General features: G+C 32.2%; 1 protein-coding gene across 5 annotated transcripts in view; it reads right to left on the bottom strand.

Annotated features, from left to right (window-relative positions):
* The window catches only part of LOC104896713 (potassium channel AKT2/3), a 52,589-nt gene that overhangs the window by 5,898 nt on the left and 30,616 nt on the right, over positions 1-16,075 (bottom strand). For 2 of the 5 annotated variants that reach the window (XM_010683482.4, XM_010683483.4), the window contains 4 exons: positions 11,399-11,716; positions 7,863-8,102; positions 5,319-5,636; positions 633-821 (listed from right to left, as the gene is read on the bottom strand). In XM_010683482.4, coding sequence (XP_010681784.2) covers positions 633-821; positions 5,319-5,636; positions 7,863-8,102; positions 11,399-11,716 — 1,065 coding nt within the window. The remainder of the gene's footprint in view (positions 1-632; positions 822-5,318; positions 5,637-7,862; positions 8,103-11,398; positions 11,717-16,075) is intronic. The other 3 variants (XM_048647407.2, XM_010683484.4, XM_010683485.4) reach the window with 3 other exon arrangements.

Below are 16,075 nucleotides of genomic sequence, written 5' to 3'. Positions count from 1 at the left end.
ACTTATCATTAATGTCTATTTACAATGAGTGGATTACATACTAGGCAGATGAGGTATTTTCCACAAGCAATTTTGAAAGAAATAGATATGACAGAATATTGATAGTAAGTCGTATAATACTGCATGCTTTACAACAAACTTATGGTAAAGATCATTACTCACTTTATGCTCTAAAATGATCGCTTTATAAGTTAAATGAATCACTTTATAAGTCAAAAGGCTTGTCATTATATAATGGGTCACCTTATATATTAAATGGGTTATCTTTTGTTTTTACCATTAGTGAATAGTGACCCTATTAATATAACTAAGTTACTCACATCCTACCATAAATTATGATAAAGCATGTCTTAGTTTATACTTCTTCCGTTCCATAATAAGTGAAACACTTATTATTTTAGAACGTTTCAAAATAAGTGAAACATACCTTAAATGGAAAAAAGAAAGTTATAAAATGACAAGAATACCCATCACAAACTAGTGTGGTTTGCTTTTCTCTCTCCTCCTTTTGATAATAGAAAGGGTATTTTATGACTTTTTGGCTTTTGAAAGTGATGTTTATTAAATCTTGTGCCCAATCCTTATGTTTCACTTATTATGGAACGGAGGAAGCATGAGATTTTGTAAAGTACCAATGGGGTTCTTCCTCGGGAGTCGCAAACATCTGGATCTAACTTGGCTTTGAGAAGCTTATCAAGAAAAATGCTATTTCCAGCAGCAGCGACATTCAGTAAATGCAATGCTTTAAAGAGCTCACCATCCCGATCTGCATTTTCAATGCGCCAATCTCCAGCACTGGCGACGTTAAGCTTTCTATTATGCTGTCAAAAGTATGTAATCGAACAGGCATGTCAAAAGTATAATCTTAGTGTAAAATATGCGTACTAACATTTTGTTATTCTAATTTGTAGATATCGTTACCAAAAATCTCACGCTTAAGTATTTTTCCTTGTTAATTATAGATTTGACTTATCTATGAATAATATTATGTTTACTGATACACATCCCTGTTAAATCCCAATTCAGATTTGATTTGTTTTATAGCCACGAAACTCGAAAGCATTACAAAGTATAGAGAAGGAGAGGGGGAATTCGAAAGTTATGACCTATCGTTCATAGCATCTCAATCTTAATCACTAGACGAAGACATTCATGATTTTCTGGTCTAAAAGAGCTGCAGCCTCTTAACTCAAAGGGCTACGTTTTAGGATTAAAACCACTGCCCTTCACCTTAAGAAGGGTTGCGGTTTATAAAATGCAGCCCTTTGGGTTTCAAAGGGCTGCGTCTCAGGATTAAAACCGCAGCACTTCACTTGAAGAAGGGATGTGTTTTTAGTCCCAAAACGCAGCCCTTCTAGCTACGAAGGGATGCGTTTGTGTGTAAAACCGCAACCCTTCCTTTATGTTGAAGGGCTGCTATGGAAAAGGCTGCTGGGAATAAACGCAGCCCTGAGGACCGTTTTAACCGCAGTCCTTCCTTATTTTTCCATTAGTATAAGACATTCATTTTTGTCACATAATATGCATGTACTCATTTTAAATATGCACATGCAATTAAATATTTAGTTATACATTTGAAAATTAACTCAAAACTTATTCGTATTTATTTGAAAAACTACATACTCAATTAACCAGATTTATACACATTGGAAAAGATGTGTACACATTTGTCAATTGTACACTCATTTGAAAAGGTATATACTCATCTGAAAAGATAAATATTCATTTGAACCCTCATTTGGTTTTGGATATACGTGAAGCATTATACTCCTAAGTACACATGGCAAATGGTAATACGTGTCAGGTCATAATGGGTCGGGTCATAATCGGGTTAACTTTGTATTTTTGTTACGTTCGGGTTGGGTCGGTTCCATTTAGGTACAAGTCCATCTCGAGTCCATGGGATTCAGATTAAATCGGGTCGGGTTAAGGGTGTGTTCTCTCCAAACTTAAAAAATTAAGTTTCGGGTCCAATAAGTTCAGATAAGTTGCAATCAGGTCCAATCAGGGCAATAAGTTCCAATCAGGTCTAATAAGGTCCAATAAGGTCCAATCAGGTGCAATAAGTTCCAATCAGGTCTAATAAGGTACAATAAGTTCTAATCAGGTGCAATAAGTTTCAATCAGGTATAATCAGGTCCAATACGGTCCAAATAGTCAATATTCAATAAACATTTGTATTATTGTCCATTATTTTATTATTCATATCACTATTAGTTGATTATGTTATTATTAGAATTTTAATTAAAGTACCACAATGATTATATAGTTTACTTGTATTATTGTCTATTATGTTATTAAATATTTGTATTATTGTCTATTATTTTATTATTCATATTACTATTAGCTAATTATGTTATTATTAGAATTTTTTTATTGAAGTACCATAATGTATAGTATTATACTTGTATTATTGTCTATTATTTGATTATTCATATTACTATTAGCTGATTATATTATTATTAAAAAATATTATAATCATGGTCAAATAAGGTTAACAATAATAATCATTATAATTACAATATTTTGCAATTCGTCTTTAAATAACTAGAGATAACATGTTTTCATTACTAATAACAATGAAAGATATAAATGAAAGTGGAGTGAAAATTAATGAGTGCCACTACCTTAGTCATAAATTTTTCATATGTGCCAATTTCTCACTTGTTAGCAATAAATGTTAATCAATTTTTGATTTTCTACTAGTATTATGAAATCAAAACAAGAGTATTAGATATATTATTGGTGAAAGTTATGTATAGGCAAAAATATAAATAGTAACATTTGTTTTTCTTAAATTATTTATCATAAGAGATAATTAGTAATAATTATTTTTTTAAAGGACGAATTTTAATAATTATTACATCATAATAAATTTTGAGGGGTAATATTTACGTTAGGGGTAATATTTATGTTATTACTCGTCAATTTTTTTTGTCTGATAAGGTCAAATAAGTTTCAATCATGTCTAATAAGGTCAAATAAGTTTCAATCAGGTCCAATAAGGTCTAATAAGTTTCAATCAGGGCCAATAAGGTCTAATAAGTTTCAATCACGTCAATAAGTTTCAACCAGGTCCAATAAGTTCCAATCAGATCCAATAAGTTGAATCAGGTCCAATCAGGTTTAATAAGTTCTAATCAGTTCAGGTTCAATAAGTTCAGTTCAAATAAGTTCATATAAGTTCATGGCCAATAAGTTCAAGAGAACGCACCCTAAATGGGATTTTCAATCTCCCAAATAGATAAAACACATATAAGACTAATGAGAGTAAATTAACTAATTAATGCATAATGGCTAAATCATATATAATATGTCATGACATTTTTTTTCCTTAAATTTGTTTAAAAAGTAACTAATATGACAACTTTTCGGGTCGGGTTCGGGTTATCATTATCGGGTCAACTTCGGATCGGATCACTTTCGACTCGGGTGGATTCGGGTTCGGGTCATATCGGGTCTATTTTACTCCGGGTTGGATTATTATGTGTTTCAGTTCTATATCGGGTTATTAATTTTGGGTGGGAATGAGTCTTGGATCGGGTCAACGAGTATGTGTCTATTTTGCCGGCTAGACTCCTAAGTGTACCATATAATTTGTGGTCTCTCCCTTGTATAACCAGTTAACCACCATTGTAATCATGATACTACCTCTATTTCCAAGTAATAGTTAAACTTTTTACGCATGTCGATTCAAAATTTTTTAGCACTATATATATCTAATTTTAATTGTATTTGTAAAAATTATTAAACATTGATACTTCTAAATTATATATTGAGACAAATCAAATAAAATCTCGCATGATTATATTTTTTTCTTACCTATTAATCACATATGATAGTCAATTTAAAATTTTAAACAATGTCAAAATTCGAGTCGAATTGTAACATTGTTAAGAAACTCATTTGCTAAACGTCGTCCTATTTTTTACTACTAGCGCCCTGTATTTTTGTATAAAAATACAAGGGTCTTTCCTTGTCTTTCCCCTCCATTCCCCATTCCCTCACTCATTCCCTTTCCATCCCCCCTCCATTCCTCCTCACCTTTTCCATTTCCTCTCATCTTTCACTCTCTCTCTCATCTCTTCCATTTCCTCCATTAAAGGACTACGAGATTTTAAAATTTTCCGATAATTCACATTTTCCAACGACTTCAACTTTTTTTACCATCTCGTTATATTACTAAGGAAATGCTAATGTAATTTAAATTTTTTTCGAATAAAACTGATAGAATGTCTTAAACATGACGCCCCTAAAACTTAAGATACAGAGTAATCATTTTTTGTTTCAGTCTCTATTTTCGCCGATTTTATTTCACTTTATTAGAACATCTCAGAGTAGACCGCTTTACTAGAAATTGACTTAAAATGCCGAAAACGTACCTAGAGGCCTATTTTAGGCGCCCAACCACAGAAACAGGCGCCTAAAATAGGCGCATGTACCTATGGTTGGGCGCCTATTTTAAGCGCCTGTGCCTGTAGTTGGGCACCTAAAATAGGCGCCCAACCACAGGTACAGACGCCTAAAATAGGCGCCTGACCATTTTTTTGACATTTTAAATTTTAAATTTTTTCAGAAAAGTTGTACGTATTGTGAATGGAAATGTTGTCGGAGGAGTGGTGGTGTGATGTCATTCAACCTCTTTCAATATGTGACGAAAGAGAGTGACGGGAAAAGTTGCCGGAAAAGTGGTCGGAAAAGTCTTTGGATGATGAGATGGTGTGAGGAAGTATGAGAGTGTGAGAGTGAAAGAGAGTGAGGATGTATGAGAGTAGGACAGTAAAAGAGAGTGAGGAAATGGTCTAACTTCACACGGTCTACTACTAGTGCCACAAAGACACAATATCCTCAACAAAACATGACCCCATATAGGGCATGTTTGGCAAAACTAGCGGTTCTAGTAGCTGTTAGCGGTTGTAGTAGCTGTAGCTATTGGGGGTAGCTGCTAGCTGTCTACTAGTAGCTGTCAGCGGTCAGCGTTTGAATTAGTTGTTAATTAGAAGTGTTTGGCAAAAGTAGCTGTTGTAATTCTAACTTATGCTATGATACATGATTTATTTAGGCTAACTTATGCTATGATACATGATTTATTTGTTAGACCGCTACCTCTAAATCTCAAACGTTACTTGTAGTAACGTTCTACAACCGCTACTCATAATCTACTACAACCACTACCCGCTACTACAACCACTACCTTACCAAACACTCATAATTTTCTTAAGTAGCGTTTCAATCTTGTCCAATCGCTAACCGCTACCTCAAACGCGAGTGCCAAACAGGGCCATAAGTAAGTAGAAAAATAAATACGTCGTACTAACCTGTAGAAAGTTGTTGACCATGACAACATGATCTTCTTGTCTAAACTTCATTGCTTCAATAAGAGTGGAATTATTTAGTCTCAGAAGTTGTGCTAGTGTTCTAGTTCGAATTGTAAAGCTTTGTGGAGTAGAACAAATAGCAGCAACCTCTCCGAACATGTCTCCTACTTGCAGAGTTCCAACCACAATCTCTTTTTCACTTTCATAATCTATCATTTCCACTTCCCCAGATACAATTATATAAATGTCACTCGCTACTTCATTCTGCATTATAATGTCTTCTCTTGGAGGCAAATATTCCGCCTTCGTATTTGCAACCTTACCAGCAAACATGGATAATCTTTTAGACTACAAGCCTACAACAAAATTATCTGAAGTTGTTTTTTTTGAAAATATTCAAAAATATAAATTAATGAGGGCTCACATAAAAGAATTAGGTTAATGAATTTCTCACTCCAAAACCCTAACCTCTATCTGAAACCCTAACCTCCATTAGACGGGCTTCTGCTGGTTAATTGTTATACTGGTGGAAAGCCTTAAAATTTTGTTATTCTCATTGCTTTATTCTTAGATTTATTATAGTTTATATTTAATAATTCTTCCTCCGATTGTGTGAGGGTTGTCTCTCCCACTTATTTGTGAGAGTTGTCTTCATCAATATAAATGATTCGAACTACTCTCGCGTTTATAATTCTTGGTTTATTGTTTAGCTTGGAAATTCGAGGATGGGAAATCTTACTTATTGTTTGGAGATCGAGAATATCAAGATAAACGTCAGATTTCAATTCACTTTTACATCAAGCATAAAAGAGGTTGTGTCATTGAATTTTTTTGATGGTAGTAATATTAAAATATTAAACAAGCGATTCTATATTATTTATATTAGTAAATTAGATGAAAAATCTAAAACTAATGTTTTTTAAATTATATTTTAGGTAAGGGTTATTATTGTTGTAGATGTCATATGAGAATTTATTAATGATAATTTTTCCTATTATCTTGAAAAAAAAAAATAAGGCTCACATAATTATATATTTTTATATGTATAACAAAAGTTAAATGTTAAAACTAATAAAAGTCAGAAGAGATATTACGTATGATTACTTCTATTTCTATCTTTAAATTTTTACATCTTCATAATCCATCAAAAATAATTATGTATGATCTTATTAGATACATCTCTTATTGATAATTAACAAGTTAATATAATTGTAAGTATTACGTAATTAATAATGGTCAAAAGTGCATATCAAGAGATTATAAAAATTAAAAGACAAGGTATAAGCATAAAAAAATAAGGGTTTTTCTACGTGGTACCCCTGTGTTTTACGCAATTATATTAAACCGACTTTTTTGAACTTTTCATATGGTACTCCCAAATTTTCTAAATGTTACACAAACTAGGGTTACTAATAGAAAATCTTACCCCAAGCCTCACTTAGCCTTCAATTTCTTTGATTATATCCCATAGCTCAGTCAACTAAGAAGGCTAAAAAATAATACTCTATGCCCACAGGGTAAGGAAGTTTCAAAATCATCTGTTTGATATTTTGTATAAGGGTATTTTATATAACGTTTATAAAGCTTATTGGTACAACATAGAAGTTTCAAAAAGATGGTGTAAACCATAGAATTTTGTAATAATACAAGGGCAATATGTAGAAAAATCCAAAAACTAAAAAAGGGTTTCTTCAATAATCTAGCATCAATTGGTGTATATGATTTCTAAGGCTCTAGAAACATAAACATTAACCAATATTTGATGAATATTCGATTTGATAAGAAATTCAATAGTTTATATATTCCCTTTGAAAATTTTCTGGGACAACTTAAAAGAAAATAAAATTGACATTATCGGTTCTAACTATGCTCGATATTGTTTGGATTAAAAGTTCCCAACTCTTAATATGTTAGGAGATCCTAATATTTGAGAGTCTCTTAATAAAATGGTTTTTCATCATAATTAACCAATTACTAATATGCTAAATCGATCAACTGATTATAATAGATGACAATATTCCATAAGTCATTTTTCTCTTCTATAGATAAACGTGATGGTGTTGGTGTATGCTTCAAAGGATAGTTTCTGTTACCTAATTTCTAGTTAGTAGTCCCTGTTAGTGGCTAACTATAAGGAGTCAAATGTGTTTGTTATTGTTAGTAGTAGTGGAGTATATCACGTTTTATAGTGGGTTAGTGGATTAAGTTGTGCTTGAAGTTAGGAAGTAGTTATACATTGTTTGTTGGTTTATGTAAATAGCTTGTGTTTTCAGTTTTTTATGACAGAATACATTTGTGTTATGAGTTTAAGTTTCTGTTTTTAAGCTTCCTTGCATTATTATCTTTATTTTTTCTTTAAAACTAATAGATAATGGAAGAGTATTTTGTGTCATAATAACAAATTTCACAATTGAATTAAGGTAAGAGACCCTTAAAGTTGGAACCTATAAAAGCTAACTAGTTATATTTGTTTTTTTTTAATGAAAACTAAGTATGAAAGATCTTTATGGAAAAAATATTAAAGAAAACGTATGAGAGTCATACCAGGACTAGGAGTGATTTCCTTGTAATGCCACGAAATAAGTATACTTTTTCAATTGTTGGTAGAAACAAATGCTGGCAAATGTTCTTATAAATGGAGTTTGGTAGATGCTCAATTAGCTGAAATTGATTCAAATTCTCAGCCTTGAACCTTAAGCACATGTAACCTAATATTTGCTCCTTCAATCTTGTGGGTAGCCGATTTCTACTTACAAAGCTTGATGCTGCTTCAATGCTACTTCTCTGTGAACAATAAGAACGTGATTGCGTCATGATTGTACTAAATAATGATTGTACTAGCTAATATTTAGTATAATGACAATTAAAGTGAATGTCAGTTTGTTTAGTTGATATGAGTTTGGAATTGGTGTCCAATTGTCTTTTATGTCTGTTGATACTCTTTGTGCGTGGAAAGATAAACAGTGACCATGAAAAAGCCACTACCCAATTTGTATAGGGAAATATAAATATATATAGCATTATGTTATACTCCATTTGTTCCCAAGCTTTACCCATTTGCTTCCTTCATAATTTCGTCGTTACATCTTTTACAATTAATATATTTAATTACGTATTAATTAAAATTATAAATAAGTTGATATTTTGGATTTTACTCCCTCTATTCCAAAATATAGTTTCTAATTTTATTTTTTCACGGAAATTAAGGTAAGTAGAACCTAAGAGCATATAAAGATTTTTTGTTTATTTAAATAAAAGTTGTATCGAAAAATATGATTTTAGAAGAGATAATGGAGAATAATTGGTGAAAGAGCATTAATTGTAACACTTGGGTTGAATAAACAAAGTAAAAAATTTATTTCAAGAAGCAAATAAATGATGGAGACATGATTTTCCTAGGCAAATTATGGAAAAATGTAGAACTAAATTTGGAAATATGAACTATATTTTGAGACCCAAAATGAAAATAGGAACTATATTTTGGAATTGAGGAAATATTTTGGAATGAATATAACATGACATCACATAATAATAATACTAATATATATATACATGTATATATATATATACACATATATATAAGATCACATGAGAAAGCTCCTTACATGAAAAATGAGAATGAATCTCAACCACAATATGAATTTTTTTTTTGAATCTTTTTTTCTAATATTTTTTTTCTTGGAGTTACATCACTTTTTCATTAGAGTTATATCACTTATTCGTAGGAGTTATAACGCTTAAAATTCATTCTCATTTTTCATGTAAGTATGCATTCTCATATGAACTCACTTATATATATACTATAATCTTTTGCTTGCTTGATTTTTTTCGAAACAAAAATGAGTTTTTCGAGAAAAGGTCTCATCCTTGAATATCATGATTGGGTCAACCAAGCCAGATCATGAGTCAAATATCATGATCGGGTCGACCCGCGATTTTATTCGGCATAAGAGTCAAAATTTGAACATTAGACATACGAAGTATAATTGTTTTTAGTTGCAAAATTTGATTGGTTTAGTTTCTGTCACTTAAGTCTCTCACCACTCTTTTTTTTTTTTTTTTTTTTTTTTACTTTTTAAAGTTAAATTCTATGAACAAAATAGAAATTTTATTGAATTTATTTATGATTTCCAATTGAAAAATTTTTTTAGATGATTTTTGAATTAAGTACAGTACTTCATAAATTGTAAAGAAAGTAGACACTTTGATTTCAAGTCAATTTTTTCATAAGTTGTAGTTTGTAAGTGAATTTTTAAATTTTTGTAAAGTTTTTTCATTTTAGTGATTTGCATAACGTAAATTATGAAATTTTATGATTTTAGTTGACTTGTGAGTAATTGTTATAATTATATTTTTGCTATATTTGTTTGAAGCCCCCTTTGATTTGTAAGTTAATTTGTAATTTAGGATAGAAAGGGGGTAACACAGTCTCTTCATTTAGGGACACCATAGCTCCCCCCTTTCCTTATATAATAGAGATATGTTGTACTTTAATTCTTGAATGATATTTTACATAAGTCTTTTTACCTTGATAATTAATCGCTATTATATAATAGAAAAAGATAGGTCCAAATATATGTAAAAGTTTCATTATATATAGGAAACACTATAAAAAGTAAATAATTTTTTTTCTTCTCTAACTTCTAAATTTTAGTTTCATTACAAATACACCTCTATTTTTTATCATGACCCACCATTAATTGTGAATGGTTCTTGAGAATAGTGATTTGTAAGTAAATTTTTGCAAATGTTTTTGTATGTATTGACGTTCTAGGTTATTAGTTTTAGTTTGTATGTTAATTTTAAGTTTTAATAAAGTTTCCTGAGTATTTGACTGATTTGTGTGATTTTCTCAATTGTATGAGTGATTTGTAAAGTTTCTTTTTTTAAGTGATTTGTGAGTGAGTGTTGTAAATTAATTTTCGATAGTTTTCTTTGAGTGCGATTTTGATTTTGACACTCCTATTGTAATTTAGAAAGGAAAGGGGGGTAAAATAGGCATTTCAAAAAAGGATGTCAAGTCAGAAGACCGCATAAGTCAATCCAATTGTAGTGTCTACTATCTAGGTTAGGAGTATTAAAAGGTACATGTCAGCTTATAGAAGTAAAAAAGTGAAAGAATAGAGAGAGAAAGGACGCTACTACTTCATGCTACTGGACGTACCGCAGCATTAAAGGAAGGTTAAATGCATTAGACTTAAGAGGCGTGTCCCCCCGCCCCTCTACTAGACGACTGGTTACGACACACAATCAACAGAACTGTAGAGACTATAATACCGAGCGCTCAACAAACTACATGTGAGTATTTTTACTTTTTAAAAAAGAATCCGTTGTTTGGTGTTAATTTTTCTTTTCTTTCTTTTGCCAATTTCTTATTTGTAACTATAAGTGCATTTCTTAATTTTTTTATTAGACAAGATTATTTATTTACTTTTTACTTTCTGATATCTGTTGAATATTAATCGAATACTCAATTTGTTACTAAACTAAATAATATCATAAAATAAATTAAATTAGAATCATCAATTTGTTGCTTTACAGGATGAATTGGATGATTTATATTATTTTCTTGTAAAAAAGGGTTGATAAAACTATAATCTAAGTAATGTTTTAAAATAAGTTTTGGAATGAAGAGAGACCACCAATTTGCTTTCCAAAAGAATTAACATAAATTTGGAGATCCTTCTGCACATAATCCTAATCAATCTCAAACAAGTTTTTGTCCACCAATCAATAACTCTTCAACTAAAAAAGCTGATGATAATCCACAACATCAAAGTGATGAAGAAAAAGTTGAAGTTATTTCATATCTTCAAACTCAAGCCCCAATTATCTCGATTCCGCTGTTAGGCCGTTATGAAAATCCTGGTCCCACTCTCGGTATGCATGGGTGGGGACATCAACACATGTGTGCTATATTTGTAATTTAAATTTAAATTAATTTAGTATTCATTGTGAAAAATTTATATCCTGAATTTATGATATTCGATGTTTTCATTTTAGATGCCCATGTTAATATAAAACTATTGAAGTAACAGAAGTAAAAAAATAAATAAAGAAAGTGAGATACGACAACTTACAAATTCCATAGTACGGCGAGTTCCTTCAACGACTAAATTGGTCATGTTGCCAATGAGGTACGCTGTGAGGCTCAAGTTGAAAAGCATGTAAAAGATGATGAAGATCATTTCAAGAGTGTTATTTGCATGCAAGTCACCATACCCAACTGTGGTCATAGTGGTAATAGACCAGTAAATGGCGGATATATAACGAACCCAAAGGCTTGTTTCCCTGAAATTTGGATTCATTGCTCCTATCCATGTCTTCCCTTCATGTGGGTAACGGTCTGCTAGTAAGTAATATAGACATCCAGCGCAATGCACTAAAAACAATGTCACCTGCATATTTCCTTCGTTATATAGCTCAAAGCATAACTTTATTATTATTTTGAAAGAAGGAATTAAGGTCACATTTTCTCTTAACAAGACATTGGCCTTAATTATAAGGTCATTAGAGGGGAGAGTCTGGCCACTCAACATAAACTAATAGGGGGAGATGTTCATATCAAGGCAACTTTAAGAATGAAAAAAAAAGGTGAGCAGAGAATAATATAAGATGATGGAGCATCAATGCATAGGAAACGAAATTACTTGGCCCCATAATAATGCAAAAGTGATGAACATTTTTGCAATATATAAGGGCAGAAAAATAAGGCAAAAGAAGACTTTCAACAAGCTAGATCAAACTTATATCAGGTTGTACACAAAAACTCAAAATAAGAGTGAAGGGGAAGTTTATAAGATAGCTAAAAGAAAACATGTATCGAATAAACGATCTTCTTATATATGGTCCACTATGTGAAGGATAATAAACAGATTAAATGATCGTATTGCATACATGTAAAGAGACTAAGGACAAATGGATATAACATTATGATGAGCGGTTTAGTGGAATTGAAATGAATGTATTATGTGTTTAATATGCTTTGAATTATCTGGCTCTAGTTTTGAATTTAGGCCTATTCAGTTTAGGTTAATTAGAAGGGTATTATATGAACCTTCTAATTAACTTTTGCCTCTATGTATTCTGTAATTTGTACTATATCTCCTAAAAGATAATAAAATGTTTCTTCTCTATCAGTGGATGTAGCTAACACATTGTTAGTGAACCACCTTAATTCTTGCGTCGGTTGTTTCTTAATTCTTCGTGGCTTTATTAGCTGGTCATTAGGGCTCGCGATTTTGACACCAAAGATGTCTACTTTGAACATGAAGCTCGACAAATTCACCGACAGAAATAATTTCAGCTTATATGGTAGATCAATATGCGAGCCCTGCTGAAGCAAGAGGGTTTGTGAGCGCCCCTATCTGGAAAATCTAAGAAAGCGACGGACACAAATGACGATGAGTCGAGTAGTTTGAAGGAGAAAGCTCATTCAATAAAAATTATGCTATGTCTACCTGATGATGTCATCATTGAGGTCACTAATAAAGATATTGTCGATGGTATCTGGTTAAAGCTCGAAAGTCATTACATGACGAAATCTTTAACAAAGTTGCTTTTGAAGCAAAATACAGGAAAGTAAGCTTCTGAGGTACCATCTAGATCAATTGGATACTATCTACTTATATCTTCGTAATATTGATGTTAAAGTAGATGATGCTGCTGCTGCTTTAATTCTGCTAGTATCTTTGCCACTATTATATGAAAATTTTGTGGATTCTTTGATTATTGGGAAAGATAGTCTATCTCTAGAAGAATTAATATCTGTTATCCATACTACAAAGGTCCGTCATAAGGCATTTGGTCCTAATACCGGAAATCAGGCATCAGGATCAGCTGCTACAAGGTAAGCGACAAGGAAAATTCGGTAACATAATATCGAACGATAAAAAGTTGAATTCTATTATATCTGTAATTACTATAAGAAAAAGAAGTTGCAGCAAGAAAAGAAAGAAGGTTTTGCTGCAATGGTAGAAGTTGACACCAATATTGAAGAAGATTTAGCTTTAGTTTTCAATGACCAGTCACATTACAAAGATGTGTGCGTCTTTATTCAGGGGCGTCTTACCATATTTGTCAAAACAGGGAGTATTTTTGAACTTATGGGTAGATAAATGGAGGCAATATTTCTTTGTGCAACAGTGTTGTTTGCAATGCAGTTGCAATAGGATCAAATAGGAATAATAGGACACATGATGGTTCTTTTTCTACCTTAAATGAAATTAGGCATGTCCCACTATTGACAAAGAATCTGATATTTTTAAGTCTGTTAAATGGTAAGGGTTTCAATTTCCATGGTGACTTTTGTATGTCTGCAAGAGTTTTAAGGTGATTCAGAAACGTGTGAAGTGTGGTACTTTGTATTTTCCGCTGGGCTCTACTATGATAGGTTTTATTGTCGTTGCATCATTCGGGGTTCAAAAGGACGATATGAGGTTTGGTCATATGAGTGAAAGAGGGATGCATATTTTATAAAAGAGGGATCTTCTTGATTGGGCACAAGATGCAGATTTGATGTTTTTCGAGCATAGTGTGTTTGGGAAGCTTCATCACAACAAGTTTCCATATGGCGTTCATCGGACAAAAGACACAATTAATTATATCCATTTTGATTGGTAGGTTCCTTCCCAAATGAATCTACTTGACATCAAAGGTACTTTGTGTCGGTGATTACTCAAGAATGACTTGGTGATTATGATGAACCATAAAAGTGAGGCTTTCAAAAATTTCAAGTAGTGGAAGACTTTGGTTAAAAATCAAGATGGGAAGAAGATCTAAAGGTTGCGGTCTGATAATAGTCTGGAATTCTGCTGGTATGAGTTTGATGAGTTTGCCATAATGAAGGGAATACTCGCCATCATACTATAAGTAATACTTCACAACCGAATGAAGTAGCAGAATGCATGAATTAGACATTGTTGGAGTGAACGAGGTACATGCTCCCTAATTTTGAAATAGTTAAATACTACCTCCGTTTCTTAATAAGTGCAACACTTTCCTTATTTGGAATAGTCACAATAAGTGCAACCAAGCTCAAAATGGTAAAAAAAGCTCAATATTATTACAAATATGCCACCAAAAAGCAAGAGGGAACCACAACTTTTGTATTTCATCACTTGAATTACTCTACTTTATTGTGGACCCAACTTTCTCTCTCTACATTCCTTGGTATTCCTCCACTTTCTCTATGTTGCACTTATTATGAAACGGAGGAAGTAGAAGATTTTGGGTTGAAGTTGTAAGTACGTTTTATAATCATAGACCTCACACAGATATAATTGTAAAACACCATATGAGGTGTGGTCTAGTAAGCTTACAGATTATTCTTTGCTGAGATTTTTTCATTATACTGTTTACTTTCATGCAAGTGAGGATAATAATAGAAAAAACCAAGAGCTAAAAAAAGTGTAATTTGGGGATGGAGTTAAGGGTCATAGAATCTGGTAACCATCTGAAAAGAGATTATACATAGTAGAAGTGTAATATTTGATGAAAATTTAATGCTTAACCCCATCATGAAGTCTACTACATCAGGGTAAAGTGGTAATTTTTGATAAACAGTTATAGCTGCAAATCAGCCTTCATGAGTGTGAATCACAACAATAAAGTGGAGAAGATCAACATGCTACAACAGAATTTGATATTTCAGAATCTTCTAGTCACTAATCTCGATCATCATGAGCATGTTAGCATAGTATAACCCCTCACAGAGGTATGATTCTGAGTACATACTGGGTTTCGTATTGCAGGTTGGTGAAGAGGTAGATACTTATCATCCATCCACCTACAAGGAAGGTTATTCAGTAGTGAGTCTGCACAAAGGCTTACTGCAATGGGAGTTGAGATGGAGTCAATTCTAAAGAATTATACTTGGGATATAGTCAAACAGCCTAATGAGAGAAAAATGTTACTTGTTAGTGGATCTTCAAGAAAAAGGATGGAATCTCACATGCGGAGGGTATTAAATATAAAGATCATGTTGTTGCAAGAGGGTTCATACAGAGAGAATGGGTTGATTCTAACGAGATATTCTCACCAGTGGTGAGACATATACTTCTATCAAGATGCTACTAGAAATAGTTATACATCAGAACTTAGAACTTGAGCAATTGTATGTAAGATAGCTTTCCTATATGGAGAGTTAGAAGGATTTATATGACTCAACTAGATGGGTTCTAAGTACCTAGCAAAAAAGACTATGTTTGCAAGCTGAAGAAGTCCTTATATGGACTAAAGTAGTATATGAGATAATGGTACAGGAGATCACAATTACATGATTGATTTAGGCTACACCAAGAGTTCATATGATTGTTGTGTTTATCATAACCAGATTAGGGAGATTTCTGTTATCTATCTGGTACTGTATAAGATGATATGCTCATAGCTACAAAGGCTAAGTTTGATATTAATAAGTTGATGGGTCTTCTCAATGTTGAGTTTGATGTGAAGGATTTGAGTGCTACACATAATATATTGGGTATGGAAATCTATAGGGAAAGAACTTAGAGGAAGCTTTTCTTGCCAAAGGAAAGCTACATCCAGATGATATTGTTCCAAGTTTGGTATGTCATCAGATAAACCTATAGATACTCCTCGTGCTAATAACATTCATATGTCTTCTACTTTTGCACCTCAATTTGAAGCTAAGAAGGAGTATTTGTCTCGAGTCCTATATCCTACTATAGTAGGAAGTTTGATGAATGTTGTGGTCTGCGCTCGACCTGATCTTGCACATGTTGTTAGTGTTTTTAGTA

This window comes from Beta vulgaris, chromosome 6 (assembly GCF_026745355.1).
Source record: "Beta vulgaris subsp. vulgaris cultivar EL10 chromosome 6, EL10.2, whole genome shotgun sequence".
In the NCBI taxonomy this organism is placed as follows: domain Eukaryota; kingdom Viridiplantae; phylum Streptophyta; class Magnoliopsida; order Caryophyllales; family Amaranthaceae; genus Beta; species Beta vulgaris.
The sequence above is the reverse complement of the archived record's forward strand: the minus strand, read 5'-3'. Positions and strand labels throughout refer to the sequence as shown.